Source organism: Epargyreus clarus, unplaced genomic scaffold, assembly GCF_041222505.1.
Source record: "Epargyreus clarus isolate Ecla_fem2 unplaced genomic scaffold, WU_Ecla_fem_2.2 ptg000014l, whole genome shotgun sequence".
Lineage (NCBI taxonomy): Eukaryota > Metazoa > Arthropoda > Insecta > Lepidoptera > Hesperiidae > Epargyreus > Epargyreus clarus.
The window spans coordinates 17254584-17269238 of record NW_027332222.1 but is presented as its reverse complement, the minus strand read 5'-3'; the positions used below and the strand labels follow the sequence as shown (position 1 = coordinate 17269238).

The following is a 14655-nucleotide window of genomic DNA, read 5'->3' as shown; positions in this document are numbered from 1 at the left end:
TAAAATGAAACTATGGTATGAAACATTGTCTTGCAAAAAATCGATTTTGATTATATTTATAATCGATTATATTTTAAGATCATACATAAAAGTTAAAGAATAAAAAATCGTGCGGAACTCGGGGACTGCCGCGGTAAAGTTATTGCATATAATTTTTTATCACGGAGTAAACGCAAACTGGTCGGCACACTGCAAAAGGTGTTAGAACCCTTTGTGGTTCGATTCCGGCGGCACCACCGCCACACCTATTTCTTCCTAATAACAGTGTTAAGCGCTGCTGTTATTAGGAAGCTGTGTTCCGTTTGAAGGGTGTGGTAACGGAGACATACTTTTCCGAGGCGTTCCAGCTTAGTCCTCAGGGGTAGCGGCGCATCTGTGGCCGACCTCAGGTAGGAATATCTAATCCTATCTGGGGTTGAATGCAGATGTCCATGGGCGGCAGTGGCCACTTACCATCAGTTGGACTGCATGCTCGTCTGCTACTCCTATATTATATAAACAAAAAAACACAGCAAACACCACGAAACAACAAACAAAAATGGCGCCATAAATCATAATGGCGTTTTGATTTTTTACAATCAAATCTGCCAGTCGTAATTGTACGTTTAAAAATTACATTTTAATACAGAATTGGCTACTTGACACTTTTTGGGAAACTGTTTTAATGAATTCATATACATATTATATATGCCTTTCATTGATATTTTTTTCGAAAAAGGGCTATTTATTAATAAAAAACATATTTTTATTACGGTAAACGGAACGTTACGCCAAAACAGGCGGTCAAGTGTAATTTCGTAGCGTGACGTCAACACATTGAAAATATAGAAATAAACTTCGACGCTACACATACTTCAGGGGAAATCTTGGGAATTATTTAACTTTTATTAGTACAATTGCAAGAATGTCAAATTACAAGGCGTGAGCAGTGACGATGTGTACAAGTACGATCGCTAAATATCCTAACAAATTTGCTTATACAAGTTCCTAAACCCAAATCTCATAAACGTTAAAGAACTTGCAGATTCTTATATGTTTACATTCTCTGTTTGCAAGCAATGACATTTTATACTATTTATGTAAGAGAAGTATTATTGAGAAAAAGTAAAAAATTTAGTAACTCTCGAGTGATTCGTCAATTCCAAATCATTGGAACGGGACGTAATCAAAACAAAACAGCAAGTGGAAGTGAATTCATATATTTAATATATTATATAGATGTCTATGATAATAATAGAATTAGAAGACGTCTATGAGAATTCTATTTTAAGAGCCCATTCTGTAATTAATAGGACACAATTAAAATATTTCATGACTGTGTTATTATTGCTTGTGCATGTGCACTGATTAACTTACAGGACTGTATAATTAAAAATACATGATTTGCTAATATTAGTCTTTTATTTGTTTATTTGGTTTATATGGTTCTATTGAGTACACACAGTAGAACTTTTGTATATATTTATCGTCATATGTTACAGTTACAATAATTACTATAGATCACCTCAAAGCATTCTGAAGCTGTTATTTCCTTCGTTTATATTGAAGCTCTTGCTAAGCTGAATTTGAATGCTGCTTGCGTTAATGCTTTTCTTAATTACTAAAATTATTTTCTGTAACAACTGAATATTTTTTTTTATCACTGTCATTTTCATAATTAAATCTGTAGTCCAATAACAGCAACTGTATGGTAGTTTTCCATCCTTCATCTTTTTGGGTAGTTTATGCAAGTAAAGAACTACTGTTTATACACTTTCGAAACTTTTGGTTCCTCACTTCTTCTACAACTCCACATTAAAAATGCTACTGCATGTTTGCAGCATCCTTGGGAGGCAGGACAGTAATCCCATTTAATACTTTCCTTTTCATATACAATCATAGACACTGTGCATGACATTTGATGTACCTAGTGTTCAGGACAACTTTTACTTTTCATGAAACACAAACTTGCCTTGCTCTTAAACTGCACATACTCTATAACGTCGTCACTATACGATTGTCGGGAAGATCTGTAAATATAAATATAACCAATTAATAACCTTAAATCAGTTCACATATGATTAAATGTAAATATAAAGAATGTTTTACTTACGTTGTTTATTTGATATTTCCATAGGTTATCTCACGGAAGTTTTTGTATCCATTTTGATTTATTGCACTGCATATATGGATCTTCTTTAAGCAGGTTAACGCTATCAGCTTTAATATAGTATGGCTTCATTTCGGTTCACAACATAAATTCAACCAACTCTAACAGCAAACGATTTAATTATTATTTGTCTTGTTTGGTTTCGATGTAGTGACGTCACATGACATTTGAGGCAGCACTGTCGCCGTTTTGGGATTTAAAATCCACAGATAAAAAATCGAAAATTTCTTTTTAAAAATTAAAATACTTAGAACGTATTAAAAAATAAACGAAATACTGCATAATTTATGTTTACTTATAAGCTATCATATCCAACATATTTCATATTTTATTGTTATAACTGTCAAGTACCCAATTTCAACATAGCTTATGTTGGTAAAAGATATTATTTGGATAATGTGATAATATATTTTTGAACACAATATAATAAGAATATAAAAAAATGCTAAACGCAATTTTAAGATTTCTGTACAGGTCATAAAAAATATGTATTACTGCCATCTCTATTTCAGTTGACGAATTAATTTACTATTTATTTTCGTTACGGAATTTCTTGATTCGGTCGCCGCGCTCAAAGCCCGGGATAAAAGCTATGCAATAGCTTAAATATACTAGGAAAATTAAAAAATCACTCATGCAGCAAACAACAAATTAATGTTTCCCGAAACCGCCACACACAGAAGTTTCTCGGACTATAAATTATTATATCGAAACATTTTTGTATTGTTTTTTGAAACTATACGTATTTTGTTCTGTTTGTTTGTGTTATATAATGTTTGTTTTACCAATACCATTTTTGGTTTGTTATACTTTCGCTCGAAGATTACAGTATAATATAACGGTTACACTTCAGGCGCGTGATCATATTAACACATGCACTCTTTTTCATAAAATCTATATTCTTGTTTAATTATTAGATACTATAACTAATATAAATGCGTGTGGTATTTAATCAGGTTTCCTACAAACCTATAAATCATGCCTACTAAACGATACGTAGTACGTTATGTTACTTAACATTGTCAGTCAGAAAGATTTCGGATTACTCACAGCTTAATAAAACGTAAATTAATCGTCAACTATACGCAGTGAGCGAAAATCCACCGCAAAAGCTCACCGCGTAATCAACACATAAACTATTCATGAGCTTCCATAATGAATACTAATACTCGCTTGTATTGCCTCCAGTTAACTGTAGCACATGGTCACAGTACAAATATGGACCATATTTCTACTGTGACATGGTGCAAATCGTAAATAAAATTCATCTAAAATACTCTAAAATATGTACTTAATCTAAAATAATTTTAGAAAAACATATAAGTTTTAGGATGTCGTAAAATTCTAATCGTTAGCACCGCTGGCGGGCTCCGACATAAATTAAAGGGTATAAAAAACATGTCAATATTAAACATTTAATTACATTACAAAACATATAAAAATAAAAATCACTTTGTGGTAACTATACTTATTCAATTACATAGAAAATAAGTTTGTACCAAGGAATGTCACTAATTTTAGATCCAATATTTAAAGACTTAACAATCACAATAGAATATTTAAATACCAGTGACCAAGAAATTGGAAATGATTACCTTGGAAAAAACATTTAACCTGGGTGAATCTTGTTTATATTATTCTTAAAAATGGTGAAGAAACAGTGCATTCTACAGACCATTTTTCCCGTAGCTATCTCAGTAGAAGACGAAGGCAGTCTTCATTAAATCAGCAGTGGAGTAATAAGCAAAACATATCAATCTGAAATTACTTATGTACCGGGTGGTCCAGATGCACAACCAACAGTGTTGACTTTGGTCATAGCCAAAAAATTGTCCAAGTGCATGTTTAACTCTATTTTTTTATTTAGTCTATATGATATTATAGCAGTTACATGCTGTACTTTCTGTTCTTTATGGCATTCAGTAGATGGACAATTGAATTATATTTGCTCAAATAAACACTTCTAGAAAATCATAGCTCTTCCATCTACCATTTTTCTTACATTATTATACATAACAGACTCATTCGTGTGAAATAATAAGGAACCTAGTATAAAGTTAAATGATGTTACTGAACGACTGTAACAAATTAAGGTTACAATCTAAATTATTGGCATAAACTTAACATTTTTAATTTTTGGCATTGTAAATTAACCATAAACCTTTGACATATTAACATAATTTTTTCCCTAAATACTGAAATGGATGTGTGTGTATAACATTACATCAACAATATTCACAATATACAATATAAATCATTCCTATAATTAGATATGCTTAAATGCTTTCTTGTGAACTCTTGAACTTCGTGATTTTATCTGATCTTAGACTATGTCATGTTCCGATTGTACTGATCGTATGTGGAGAAGTTTAACTTGCAAGGTGCTGATGCAATGGAACTAAAAGTTCTTCAACTTTACACGTTCTGTAACGTCACGCGGCCTGAACTATCCTGCTGGAACTTCATCATAGCTTCTCTGATGCCGCAAGCTTGTACTAAACTCTGGAAATCCATAAAATCAATCATACAAACAAAGTTTAAATTTTATTATAATGTCACTTTGTAATTATTAATGAAGGATGTTTATGGTAGTATGTTAAAAGGATATTAATACCCGTAGCTTAATTAAGAACAAGTAGGTATATGAGATAAAAAATAGATCACAATCGCCACACAGAAGTGAATGCAGGCATTGACAATTTGCCACATACCAATACTCCATTCACTTTTACTCCACACAAGTACTTTGCGCTATAAAACAACATCATGTTCTGTTTTAGTTATATAGAAATAAACAATGAGATTGCAACCTTCCAGCGCGCCATGTCGATGGACATCACGAACTGGTTGTTGTCGCCGCCCGGCTGGTCCGCCCGCCCGCCCTCCACCGCCCGCAGCATGGGGATGCCGTGATTATTGTCTGTAATTCATATAAATAAATAATGTCTCAGTTGCAACCTTCTATCACTTAACACGTTAACATAGAATACTGTACTCGGCGTGTTACATAACAATATTGTCAAATATTGATGTCTAATCGTTCGTAGTTGTTCGTGGACAGAATGAACTCCTTGAGCAGGACACATGAGTTAAAAGACCTAGACGCGGTGGACCAACTCATATACCTTGGCGCCCTGATTACCAACGACGGCGACTGCGAAAAAGAGGTGGTGCGCAGAGCACAGCTGGCAAAATCTGCGATGAAGCGATTGGAAAAGATATGGAGGAACAGAGGCATTAGCTGAACCACAAAAGTTAAACTTGTAAAGACCCTTATCTTTTCCATATTCCTATATGCTTCAGAGACGTGGACACTGAAAGCAAGAATAAGAGCAAGAATGGATGCCCTTGAAATGTGGTGCTGGCGCAAACTGTTGGCTATTTCTTGGACAGCGCGCCGAACCAATGCGTCAATTCTCTCAGAACTGCATATTCGAACCAGGCTCTCCACGGTTTGCTTGCAACGGGTCCTGAAATACTTCGGTCACGTGGCACGACGAGACCCAGACAACTACACAACAGTTGATAGTCGTTGGTCAGGTGGCTGGAAAGCGTTGCAGAGGGAGATCGCCAACCCGATGGACAGATGTTGTCAAGAAAACTAGCAACACCACAATCTACAATTCCATACACATTGCACAGAATCGCAATACTTGGAAGACTATCGTAGACAAGGCTGTTCTTGATGGTCACGACCCTCAGTCATGAGGATTCGACTAAGAAGAAATCGTTCGTAAAGAACAGTTATAGGTAGCCGAAAATTCTTCTATTACAAAATACGTTGGTTGAGCGGAGTCCGCTGGTATTGTTACGCCTTGACATTGTATAGACAAGTTCAAGATACGGTAATGCGCGTGAGGCGTGACGCCATTCATTCCGATTAGTGTTCCAGATTCCAGACGACATGGAAATTAATCTTAATGTTTATATTCAATCTGAGTAATTTAAGAATCCCCTCAATACATATTTTACTAGAATAAATTACTGTTTGATTCTTTAATACAATCATTATGCCATAAATAAAACTATAAACTTGAAATCAAAGGCGATGCGATTCATTTATATATTATCCAAATTTTGTATATTTTCCCGTAAAACTTAAAGAACTTAAGTGTGATTTATAATACCTATATCCACGGCGACCTTCCCATCGCGCGCGAGGAACGACACGTGGTATATGTTCTCCACGGTGCGGCAGAAGCTGGCCGGGTCCAGCACGCAGTGCAGGTAGCTCAGCGGCCCGCGCTCGGATCTCTTCTTGATAAACTTGTGGATCGATTTCACTATCGCCAAGTCCTCTTGCGGCAGCTCCATCCTGGAATAAAACATTCTATCTATATGAGTATCTAAGTTAATAGTTTTAGCATTCTAAAGTAATGTGGAGTTTTCTAAGTTTATTTCGAAGTGGTCCCGCCACCTGTGAACACTCTTACCAGTCTTCAAGTAGGACGATAATAAAGTGTCGCGCCCCATTAGCCAGAACCAGAACCATTATTTTGGTATACATTTGAACATGATCATGTGATATAGTTAGTGCGTGACTGAAGATCCGGTTTGTGCATGCAAAGTTTTAGTTAAGATAAAAGGGGTTTTGGGTGAATTGAGACGAGAGTATGTTTCTAAGCGTATGTAACTCTCGGGTGCGTACGGCATTACTCGGGTGTTTGCGTCGTCGGCATTTATATTTTCTTGTCTACTTGACTATCAGTATTCCGAGAAGCCACTTTTGATAAGTCGAACTTTCATTTATATTTATTTAATTTTAATTAATATTTCATTTCATGAACCCCTATTGGATTAAAAAACATAAATTAAGAGATGAAACTTGAATAAGTGCTCCTATAAGTTCGTAATTGTCAATTTTCAACAGTTTAAAAGAAAATTAGTGTTTCAGCCGAAACCGAACTTTTTGAGCTAGAAATAGACACCAAAGGTCAGTGGCGGCCCTAACAAAAATGTTAGGTTAGGTTAGCGACGTCTCACGATGGCGCTCCCTATGTCCTGGCGATGTATTTTTTTCAGATCGCACTACAGTTGCGGCACAAAATATATATGTTGCTGCCAAGTCGCTCACGTAACCATTCAATTCCCAGCCTAGTCTCCTCAAAAATAGTGACGTTCGCGTGACGGCGCTCGGTGCGGTCGCCCGGCTCGCACCGTCCCAGGGCCGCCCCTGCCGAAGGTTCTGTTTCGGCCGAGGAGCCAGGTTCGGCAATAGGGAAGGATAGGCGACCTTTGCAGGTTCTGCGGGCGCTGCGCGACGCCGGGGCGGCGGCGCTGGCGCTGCGGCTGGCGCGGGCGCGGCGCGGCGCGCGGGGCCGGCGCCGCCGCCAGCGCGCCCAGCAGGAACGCGCCCGGCCGCACCGCCAGCGGCAGCCCGAACTCCCAGTACGAGGGCTTGTCGCTCTGCAATCGATCGGCGAGGGACCGGTGTCACCGGCGATTGTGGTTCGATAGAGTTTTGAAGGTTATGGGGTGCTACTTGAAAATGTAACATAAATTTGCTTAAGTGAGTGTCAATTTCTTATTAACACGAATAGAATGTCAAGACTTAGAAAAAATTATGTCATTCAGTAGGATTCAAAGCAGTAAAAATATGTTTTGTAATTACGTAGTTAGCAGTAGGTACTGTAAGGGTTATAAATTTTATTAGGGGCTCAAACTTTAAACAGAGGATATTTACATGGTAAGTAATGGAAGGTAAAATTAAAGTTTTTTTTGCTTACCCTAATGTGACATACTTACAATGTGGTCTGCAAGCTCGCTCCAGCTGTACACGTTGCTGTTGATGACCATGTCCTGTGCACACTGCACCACCTGCTCGCCTACTTTAAGTATCAAGCATGAGTCGAAGTGCCTCTCACCTGTAATCAATCATGTTTCATACATTTTAAATGATATATTTGTCTTCATGTAAACTATATTAGTCATCATTGTAAAGTTTAATCAGGATCACTGGTGTGTTTCAATCAAATTTGTAACACTCACCAACACTTCTATTAGTAGAAGTCTTCGTGATTTCCTTAGCCATATTCAATACCCTCTCCATCTCCTCTATGCGCTTGTCATTGTCAGCTAAATTACTACCTGCAATTAACAAGTATCATCTTGCATAAAATAAATATTAAATGGTTTGCAGAAAAAATTATAGATATGATATTGTGTTGTATTAGCGATGCAATATTTGTTGTGTCGAGTCCTTTCATTTTCAAAGTGCAAGTCAATGCAGTCTCAAACTAAAGGATAACACCTTTTTTGTGGACACTGAAGACTTGAAAGGAATCTTATTGGGCCCACAGCAAAATTTTAAATAACAGTAACTGTAAAACAGTTCAATTTATGGTTATTTTAGATTAACTTTAAAAGTGCAAGCAAATCTAAATATTCTAGGCAACCTTTGCTATAGACCCTGTTATCAAAATACTTACTTAGCGCTTGGAGATCAATGCGAAGCTTCCGATACAACATCATATTCTGCTGTGGTGTCGCACTCTCATTTGGAGTTGATGACTGGGACATGATTATCTGAAAGATTGTATCTTATAATGCCAAGTATGTTCTGTGTTCACTGTCACGCTTGTCACTCCCTCCATGTTCATGTTCATCAATGGGTAAATCGGAAAGAACATACAACTTATACATTTTTCTATGTCATGTTACCCAATTACTCAGACAAGAAAGTATGAGAGCCGACAAAATTAAGAGTGATTGCACGAAATAAGCTGTTAATTGTTTATATATAATCATTAATAATATCAAATTAACTTCTCACAAATTCCAAATTTTACAAATACAGGCATTGTAAATGAGGTTCTTGTTCTTCGTAAGAGGCAGTGGCACCACAAAACCATTCTACGAGTGTTTTTAAATTGTATGGTGTCATTGCAAGGAGTGGTAAGTATTATCTATACCCAGAACGACTAAATAGTTACACTAAGGTCGTTTGGCCACCGCACCATCACCGAGCCGATACCGAGAACGAAATTATTTTGGGGCCGATTTTAATATGTCGTGACGGCGATAGTTACCAGTTATAGTCCACCGCGACCGATATCGGCGGTTTATTTTGTTCCTGTTGTCAGTGTACTGCTGGCATTGATGGCAGTATATGGACAAGTTCCAATATGTTTTATATTGCCGGTACATCAGCCAGTCAAAATCTCGGTGCCGATGTAGCGGTCACGCCGATCTACTCGAAATATCGGCGGCCGGGATGACGGACGTGCGGTGGACAAGCTGCTACAGTAAATGTATGTACGCTACTTCGGCGCCGTCATCAATTATCGATATCGGCTCGGTGACGGTGGCAGTGGACAAACAGCGTAATAGTCAAAAACACTGCCGAACGGAATAAAAGGAGAAGCTCGCAGTTTATTTTCCGCCATGGCTAAAAGCAAATATGAATATTTCAAAAGTGTTTAAAATAAAATGCAAATCTTGCACGTAAAAATGAACTCTTTGAAATCTTACCCTGAAATGCTATCCTACTGTTCTTTAAAGAAATTGATAAAATGTAAAATTACTCAACGAGCTAAGATTAGTTTCTACGAATCTCAAGAGTACGCACAGAGACCACAGAGTACTTTATAAATGTAATGAAAATGAAACTTTATGAAACTCAACAATCAGGTCTCAGGATAGGAAGGCATATATTATTTTACTCTTTGGTAGGAGGCACTAGGAGGGAATCAAATTGAAAATATTGAAATCATCATTCCAAAGTTCCAAACTGTCAAAACCAAAGAGTAAAATAATATGTCAAAACTCAAAAGTGCGAAACTGTATATATATAATATAATAATACTCTATGGTGCCAAAGTAAAACAAAAAACATAGTGTGGCCAAAGAGTATAGTAACCTATGGGTGTGACACAAAGAGTAGGTATAGCAAAGATTTACAGATAACTAGTGGTGCCCGCGGCTTCGCCCGCATTTTAAAGATATAATATGACATACATAAAACAGAAAATTCGTACTTTCATTGGAATGACAATGGTGCCATCTGTCGAAATTTAGTCTTACCAACTCCCAAGCCTTCGTGGGCTCTTGGACAACAACTCTGCAAAAGATCATCACTTGATCAAATGCATAGCTTCCGATTCTATAAAATGTATATAGACAAATATTCATTTTTATATAAATAGATAGATGATCAACTAATGGATAAGTAAAGTAACTGTAGGTAAAATCGAAAATCGAATTTCAATCTTCTGTGTTGAAAGATCGATTCACTGAATCGATCCATTACTGGAGTCCGTTCTGGTGGAATTTCCGAGATAAAAACTATCCGCAAGACGCAAGACGGGACTTCGTACCCACCGGCCTCTCATATGCCGCGTCTGCGTTTGCAATATGGGGGTGGGTAGGGATTATTCGGGTCTCGAGGGTACCCTCTTTGCCCGGGCAAATTCTCAAGGGAGTGAATACTCCCCGGATTTTTTTAATATTCTTTCATAATAATATAATAATATTAAATAATATTATAATATAATGAGACAACATTAAAATTATACCAACCCCGCTGTTTAGCGGGGGGTACGGGACTCGGTCAAGTTACCAAGCTGGCAGTCCCCCTCCTGATGGTCGGAGGGAGGAACCAACCCCGGGAGCTCCCGCGGGAGCGGCCGCCCCTCAGGTGGTCGATCGTGAAGGGGCGCGAACCCCTTTAGGTGGGAGTGTGGTCCGGCCTCAGCCCGCTCGTACATCGAGCGAGCGAGGCGGACCACAAACTCCTCCACAGACTGAATTTTTAGGTCGCGCTCCAACACGTCGTTCCTGACGTAGCGACCAGCCCCCACGATCGCTCGCAAGGCCAGGTTCTGCTGCGCCTGGAGACGCTGCCGGTTCGACCTAGAGACCAACGCGTACCATGCCGGCGTCGCGTAGGTGAGTCGGGAACGAATGTAGGTCTTGTAGATACCTAGTTTCGTTCGTAACGGTAACCTGGATGTAAGCACCGGTCGGAGCATCGCTCGGGCCACTCGGGCCTGGTGGATCGAGTACTCCACCTGCGGGGTCATACGCAACGAGCGATCGATGCTACATCCTAGGTATTTAACATGAGTCTGCCAAGCTACCTCCGTTCCCCGGAGACGTAGCGGCGACGGCATAATACGCTTGCGGCTGAAAAGTATTGCGACTGTCTTACCGACATTGACAGCCATGCGCCACTTATCCAGCCACATAGGTAGTAGGTCGAGCAGGCGCTGCATCCTGGCGGCAGCTAGTTCAGCTCGGCGGGATGACGCGAAGTACGCACTGTCGTCTGCGAACAACGCGAGCATAACGTCCCGTTCCCAATCCTCCAGGTGACCGCGAAGGGTGGGAACGTCGTTGGTGTATAGCGAGTAGAGCCACGGCGAGAGGCAGCTGCCCTGCGGCACCCCCGCACATATGGGCCTAGGGTCTGAGGCGACGTCCTCGACCGAAATATAGAACTGCCGCTCACTTAAAAACGATGCTATCAACCGTGTCAGCCCCGCCGGGGCAGGTGTATCCATCATTTTGCACACGAGCCCACTGTGCCATACACGGTCGAACGCCTTCTCTATATCAAGAAAGACGCCGACGGTGTGACGGCCGTAATTAAGCTCGGATGCCAAATGATGGATAACCCGCGTGAGCTGTAGCGTTGTAGAGTGGCCAGCGCGGAATCCGAACTGCTCGTCCCTTATATTAAGGAACGGGCGCAGTCGTTTCAACGCCAGCCTCTCAAACAGCTTGGCTGTGGTTGACAGCAGAGTTATGGGGCGGTAGCTACCCGGGAGACGGCGGTCTTTCCCCGGTTTCGGGAGGACGATTACCTTCCCTAGTTTCCAGATGGTCGGGAAATGGCTGGTGCGAAGGATGCCGTTGTAGACCCGGGTCAGAGCGACCAGGGCCCCTCGGGACAGCATACCAAGCGCCATGTTAGGGATCCCATCGTGGCCTGGAGCCTTACGCCTGGATAGACGTGAGGCCGCCTTCCTTACCTCTGTGGGAGAGATGAACTCAATCCCTTCGAGTGCCGGAGTCGGACCCCTAAGGAAATCCCTGACTCTACCCTCTACTTGCTCATGGTGCGCGGAGACGTACGGTGCGGGTGGGTGCGGTGAGAATTGCACTTGCATGTACTCCGCAAGCACCTCCGCGCGGTCCTTTGCTGCGTGGACCCGCCGCCCCTCGCCATCTAGGAGGGGGGTGACGGGGACCTTAGCTCGAGTCAGCTGTCTGTTCAAATGGTGAAGTGACGTCTGCGTCTCGCTCGCCTGGTCGATCCTCATCTCCCAGGCGGCACCTCGCAGCTCCGCCATCTCAACAGACAGCCGCTCGGCCAACGCATTGAGGTCACGCTTGACCCGGGGGCATCGGGTGCGCGCCCAGAGCTCACGCAGTCTACGCTTTTTAGCGAGGGCCTCGCTCAGACGAGCTGGGAGAGGTGTTGAGTAGCGACCCGCCTCCACAGGGATCTGGGTGGTCGAGGCCGCCAGGGCATTCTGTATAGAGGTTTGTAATACCTCGGTGGCGGCCTCGATTCCCTCGGGTGAGGAGAGAGGGCCGCTGAATTTAATAGCTGTTAAAAGGTTCTTAAATTTCTCCCAGTCCGTCTTACTGCGGGCTCTGGGGGGCTCTACACACGCCGCCCCTACACCAAGGGTGACCAAGATGGGCAGGTGTTGTGTGTCTAGGTCATACAACACCTCCACGTGGACTGGACACGGGAGGTTCTTGTGAAATACTATGTCCAGGACATCGGGACGGTGGGACTCAACCGAGGGGATATGGGTGGGAGCCTCGGGCCCCTGTACCTCATACCCTTTGGCCTCGGCGTCTAAGTACAGCTTCCGACCCGCGGGGCTGATGACTCTAGAACCCCACGCCAGATGTTTTGCGTTGAGGTCACCAGCCACCAAGGTCGGAGCACCACCGTCCAAGATGTTATGGATGTCCTGCGGGTCAAATTGGGGACCTGGCGGGCGATATGCCGCGTAGAGACGCAGCTCTCCTTCCGCCACTTTAAGTGCGACCCCTATAGAGCGCGTAAACTTAAAGGGCGGTAATGACAACTCCTCGTGCATTACGTCGTGACGGACCGCCACCGCGGTGCCCCTGTAGGGGAGCCCCTCTGGTGTGGTCTCGTCTCGCCGATACACGTGGTAGTTGGGCAACTTCAGGTCGAGGCCTGGCCGCAGCTTGGTCTCGCCCAGGAGCACGACATGTATGTCCTGGTCGTGTGCGAGACGTCGCAGCGCGCTCAGGTGGGATTTAATCCCCCCTGGATTCCAGTACAGCACCCTGAGAGACGCCGCACTGGACTCCAAGGAGGTCGGACACGATCCTACGCACGGCCGTAACAAGGTCCGGGTGCTGGGCCACTGCCTCGCAGATTGCCTGTGCGGCTGTGATGAACACATCTGCGGGCGTGTCCAGCCCGAGGGCCCGAAAGGGCCGCGCAACGGGGATAGGAGTCTGGGAGTGGCGGGGGCGGGGGGTGGGCGGTAGTGTTACCTCGACCCTTGGCCGCCTCTGCGGTCCCTGTCGGCTAGTGCCCTCCACGACGACAGCCTGGGCTAGGGGATGGGCACGGACGGGGCGTGGTGCGTGCTGACGCGGCGGCCGCGCCGATGCCGCCGCGGACTCATGCGTCTGCGTCGGCGCCGGCCGTGCCGCCGGCGTGGGAGCCTCTGCCACGGCTGGATGCGTCTCGGGTGTCGGGTCGGCTACTATATGATGGGGGGTCGACTCGGCAAGTGGTACCTGCCGGGCCGCCGCCCTCAACCTTTTACGCTTCTCGCGCCGACGTCTGTTAACAACGGCATGCCTCCCAGGCGCCGGCGCGTTTGCGGGTGCCATCAGAGATGCACCAGTCGTGCCAGCATACTCCTCCACGACGCGCACATGGTGCCCCATAGCGGTGGGCGCTCGTCCTCTGGCAGGGGGTACCTGGGGAGGGGGAGCAGCGTTCCGCACTTGGCGTATGCCGGGGATTGGGGGTCGTAGGTGTACGCTCCTGGCACGCGCCACCTTCCTCAGGACCGGGCATCGCCTATCATTGGCGTTGTGCGGCCCCTGGCAATTGGCACACTTGCCTGGAGCGTCTCGCGGGAGAGGGCACTCCCGGGTTGCGTGCGCCTCCGCGCACCGGACACACTTAAGGCGTCGGAAGCAATTGTATGAGGAGTGGCCGAAGCCTTGGTACCTATGGCATTGCGCCAAGCCGCTGCGGCCCGTCCACGCCTCAACAACCACCCCCGGCATGTAGAGTAGCTCGTTGACCCTATAGAGCCTAGCGAGCTCCTCCTGCCCCATGTGGTCCAGTTGCACGTGGAACACGCAGCCGGGTCTACCCTTCTGTGGTGGGATGTGGGTTCCGAAGCGTACAGGGAACCCAAGCCCCCTGAGCGCCTCACACACCCTCTCCGGGTTCGTATCCCCGGGTAATCCACGCACAGCCACCTTAGTGGGGCGGGATTCCCTCGGGGTGTAACAGAACCAAGAGAGGTCCGGCTCAGTTTCCGAGAGGGCGG

At 43.7% G+C, this 14655-nt stretch overlaps 1 protein-coding gene across 2 annotated transcripts; it reads right to left on the bottom strand.

Annotated features, from left to right (window-relative positions):
- Nucleotides 1-3550: 3550 nt before the first annotated feature.
- On the bottom strand, nt 3551-9823 carry LOC140747071 (uncharacterized). Of its 2 annotated transcripts, XM_073079315.1 has the most exons (9): nt 9620-9823; nt 9178-9536; nt 8578-8674; nt 8138-8236; nt 7895-8013; nt 7383-7555; nt 6277-6464; nt 4960-5069; nt 3551-4651 (listed from the first exon to the last, which is right to left on the bottom strand). In XM_073079315.1, the coding sequence occupies exons 3-9, from the start codon at nt 8666-8668 to the stop codon at nt 4565-4567; spliced, it is 867 nt and encodes a 288-aa protein (XP_072935416.1). In that variant the 5' UTR covers nt 8669-8674; nt 9178-9536; nt 9620-9823; the 3' UTR covers nt 3551-4564. The 2 variants fall into 2 exon arrangements, with proteins under 2 accessions (XP_072935416.1, XP_072935414.1); XM_073079313.1 differs by lacking the exon at nt 9178-9536.
- Nucleotides 9824-14655: the final 4832 nt, after the last annotated feature.